Below are 4,609 nucleotides of genomic sequence, written 5' to 3' on the forward strand. Positions count from 1 at the left end.
AGGAACAGTTCAACCGGCATCATGGAGCAACTGCGCGCTCATTCAGCGAAGGCCAGGGTGTTGGTTCGTGACTATAGCGTCAGACACCCTATGTGGACCCCAGGACTCATCCTTCGCCGGCGCGGTAAAGTGCTCTACAAGATTCAAGTTGGTCCAGGCAAGTGGATACGCCACGCGAACCAGATCCGGCCGACAGATGCGCCGATCCTGCCCACACGACCGAGTGAGCTGAGTCTAGCAATGCTTCTGGACACTTTGGATCTCGGCACCATCCCAGGAAGTCAATCAGTTGCTTCGTCAGAGGCCCAGTTTAAGCACGAATTACAACCGCGACGCTGACAGACAGGAATCCGCAGGCCAGTGAGGCCACTGCAAGTGAACCCCCGGCTTCGAAGCTAAATCAACAAACTTCAAGGGGGAGATGTTAGGCAGGAATCCACACGAATCCCGCTATACCGCACATCTTTAGGCGCTGCTATGGCCGAGAAGCCTGGCCCGCTCGAGGTTGGCCCAAAATTCGGGACGCTTGCCNNNNGAACAAACACTAGCTTGGGAGGCTCAGGCCGAGAACTAAGCCGAGGAAAATGTGGTTACTACAGATAGAGAGGATGTTCCCGGCTCCTCACCACTAGAACTAAGCCGAGGAAAATGTGGTTACTACAGATAGAGAGGATGTTCCCGGCTGAGCCCTCACCACTAAAGTGTGTGGGGTCTATCAGCACGGTTGTCAGAAGCAGCAGACAAGAAAACTAATGACTCACTGCCGTACAACCACATAAGTTTCTTTTAAACATAAAATAGAAAGAAGACATGGGGGAAGAAAGGGGTTGCGACCAACCGACCACAAACATCAGAAATGCCTACAACTCCAACACTCAGACAATCGGAATAGAAACTGGCGGAGTGAACGCCATTAACACCGGTTAGCCGCCGTTCGTTTTCTCCAGCTATATACCAGGGAGCTCATGCAGACCCCATCAACCCAGCTATGTTTCTGAGATACACGTTTTGAGAGAGCTCAAGATGTCTCATATGCTTCGCCGAAGTGGCCAACTCTCGCAACCGTACAACAGTAGGGTTCGCACTATAATATGATATATGCACCCACTGAGACCCAGCGGCATGCCTTTTTAGCGCCATAAATGGGCAAACACATTTCTAAACTTCGAGATCCGTGCGTTCACTTCGTCCGTCACACTACTGCGAAAGTTAATACACCTTCCGAGGTACGAATATCGTCAACTTTTAGTGTCAGTTTCGAATATTTGGAGGCATATTCAAAGGCTGTACGACCCGTAGCATGACTTCGTACTCTGTGAGTGCCAAGCGCACGCCGAAGGACTGGATGGTCTGGATCAGCTTTCCTAGTAGCGCTTGCGCTTCCTGCACAGAAGGTACACCGAATAGGCAATTCGTATAAAAACGCCAAGGCGCCTAGGCTTAACTTTTTTAGTGCCAGAAATAACGGAAGTATTTGAGGAAATGTTGAAAAGTGGTTATGGAGTCGTCGGGTCCCCTGGTCGTATTTCGGTGGTATTGGTGAGAAGGCTGAGTCACGTAGAAGGACAAAGCCCATTTTCACTACCACCGACCGACGATGCACTCATATGCTAGCAGAAAATGAATATTTTAGCACGCCCGATCCGTTGTCCGATCAATAGATGCAAAGGTGGAATGAGAAGTTAGGCCAAACACAGTCTTTTCGGGGCATTCAAGGCTATATGAGCTTCGGTCAATGCAGAACAAATTGCAAAACCTTATCCCCGTAACTGTTTGGTAGGCTTGAAAGACGTCACTATCCAATGACAAGTCCCACATAAGCACTCCATCAGACTGGGGAACTCACCTTCAAGACTTTGCTGTCTTCAACGAGGAATGGAGTGCAGAGACAGCCAGGATAAAAATGGAAAAGACTGAGGGCCATGAAGCTAGGTTTTATTTATCCAAAACTGTGACACTGAGAGATGAAACGAGAAAAAGCAATTTAGCAATGAACGATCAAAACGTTTGAAAAACAGAGCAATCATACAACAGCCCTTTAAGTACCACTTCATATGTCAATATCTCCAGTGATTGGGATTTCACCAAAAATATGCACACCCATCCGAAAAACTCAAGCGGCTATATGGCCAAGGCTACAGAATCCAGGGGAAATGCGCAGCTTCAGGAAACTTATATTTAATAAAAGAGATTCATTGAGGATTTTGCACGCATGTAGGAACAACTGTACCAACTGCGTCAGAAACACATGTCGTTCAATTGAGACGTACAGTGAGCTGATAAACTGAACTGGATCAGTAAAAACTGTGCGGGTCAATGCGTTGTTACGGTTGGAATAAGCAAAACATAAAGCGCCAAAAACACGAGAAAGACCTGGATTGGTAAACACTAAATCCAATGTTTATCTTCGACTGAGGGGACTATGGTAGACTATGAAGGATGGTAGCTGAGCGTCCACGAGATCGGCGCACACAAATGGTGATGGTACACTCAAGGGATTCTGAGTTGGTCATATATGTACGGCAACAGTGCGGTAGATAGAAGTTTTTGCAATAAGGCGGCTAAATTGGTTACTTGTGCTCTGGACTGGCCTGAGACTTTTTCGAGACCATGCCAGGATTCTATATAAGCCGATGCGAGTGTAGAAAGATTCATTCTTCACTCATTTCCTGTGCGGTGCGAGTCTCCGCGAAATGTCGTTGAACGCATTTGCCGATTCATTAGATAAGCTACCCGTTATACTTGCGGTGATAAAAGCTTCGGTTTATAGCAATCTAACTACCTTGGAGTTCGCAGCCCTGGCGCTCAGTGCGTTGAAACCATGTACTTCATACTCAGAAATGTTGTCAATTATTCGTTTGGAGTTTTCCGACTCCACAGAACGCATCGCCGGATAGGTGCAATGCGACAGGGCAGATTCTGCAGTACCCTCCCGATTGTGAGTGCCATTCGTTCATGGAATTTAGATCCAAATTGAGTGGATCCCAGCGGAAAAGGGAACATGTTACATCTACCGACATGGTTTATCGGCTTTTGAGAATGGACAGAAGCCAGGAGAAGCACCTTTGGAATCCGTCTGTCACGTGCTTATGGTCTAGAATTGTGTGTGGGAACGATCACGTTGGGACGCACGCAATTGTGATTGTCGATATATCGACTACTGTCAGTAAAGTGATCCAATGCAACCATATTCGGGTACACACATTTCGTACATGCATTTGTGGCGACGGTTGCCTCGTTTGTTTAGTACTCACATGACCTGCGATAATTAAACTGGAAAGTGTAGTCAAACGTAGAATCCGGTGCCTGCCAGTGTGGTTTATATGTACGTATTGGTGTAATTGTCGTAAAATCCTATCTTCGGAGAATCACCGTCCACGATGCTTCCATAGCTTGCATGCTATATCAAGCAACCACCTGTTGGACCAAAAGTATGAAAAAGTCATTTCTCCTTCAATTGCGGTGTCTCAAATCGTTCATAGAGATCGGTGACTGACCGGAAGAACTATGGAATCACCATAACATGCGACGTCCCTCGTATATCAAGCGGTAAGCTGTGTCGCTCGCATAATCCTGTTGGCAACCTGCAGAGTATCCGGTGGGGGGCTGTTGTGCCTTGCCGACGGTAGTACAACTTCTGTCGGTTCTGGGCCTCCCGTTTTACCCACTAAGATATATCAAAAGGCATGGTAGCTTGAGACAAAGAATTATTATTACAGGGTTGCGCTGAGATCTTCCTCAGGCTGGGAAAGCATCGAGGTGCAGATGCTCGGTGCAGATTAGCTGAAATTCTGACCAATCAAAGGAGGGCTTCGTTTAGTCCGCAGTCCGGACATCACATCTGTCCAATCCGGGTAAAGTTTGACCATTGGGAATGGCTGGTCTCTGGACACCTGTCCTTTGAGGATACTGTTCAACGGATCGCTGCTTTGAATTCAGTTAAGGCTACTGTGAGAATTAAGTTTCGTACGTGTATCGGTATAACCGGACGAACTAGAAATCCAGAATTTAGCGAAGCGTAACAACCAGCACGGAGGTATTCGAATTGGCGAATATGTACAGCATATAGAATATTAAAACAAGAGAATAATGAATAGAGCAATGAATAGAGCATCAGTCATATTCATCACATCCGCCACACCCTGAATGAGCGTGTGGGTGTTTATAGTCCAGTGGTGGTCTTGACCGCAATCTTTCGGATGTTCTCGGAATGGAAACTGCAGACCTTTCAAGGTAGTGCGTTCCTCAGATACGTTTTTTTCGGATACCATACGAGCATCTACGAAGGACTCATTAGTATTTGAAACAGCAGGAGTGCCGTTAACAGAGTGACCTCTGGTATTGAACTCAACCTGGTCAATGTGTCTGCGGTGGCAGGAGAGATCATCCAAATAGAGAATTGTGACCATTCGTTTGCCAGTTGATGAAGGTACTATTTCTGTAGCAGGTCGTAAATCATTACCCTTGAAAAATGTAACATCAGCCGTTTAGGCACAGTCAAGACTTGCACGCAACGAACGAGATTTAAATAGAAGCGCGGGACTCTTCCCAGTAACGGAATGGGCGGCGTTCCTGTACTGCATTAGAAAATTATCAATCCCACGGTCCA

The 4,609-nt window shown here is 46.8% G+C and overlaps 1 protein-coding gene across 1 annotated transcript in view; it reads left to right on the top strand.

Annotated features, from left to right (window-relative positions):
• T265_10627 (hypothetical protein) overlaps window positions 1–339 on the top strand; it is a gene marked incomplete at both ends in the record, with an annotated part of 3,508 nt that extends 3,169 nt beyond the window's left edge. Inside the window, one exon of the mRNA XM_009177051.1 lies at window positions 47–339. Within this exon, the coding sequence (XP_009175315.1) occupies window positions 47–339 (293 nt within the window). The remainder of the gene's footprint in view (window positions 1–46) is intronic.
• Window positions 340–4,609: the final 4,270 nt, after the last annotated feature.

Source organism: Opisthorchis viverrini (assembly GCF_000715545.1).
Source record: "Opisthorchis viverrini unplaced genomic scaffold opera_v5_390, whole genome shotgun sequence".
Taxonomy (NCBI): domain Eukaryota; kingdom Metazoa; phylum Platyhelminthes; class Trematoda; order Opisthorchiida; family Opisthorchiidae; genus Opisthorchis; species Opisthorchis viverrini.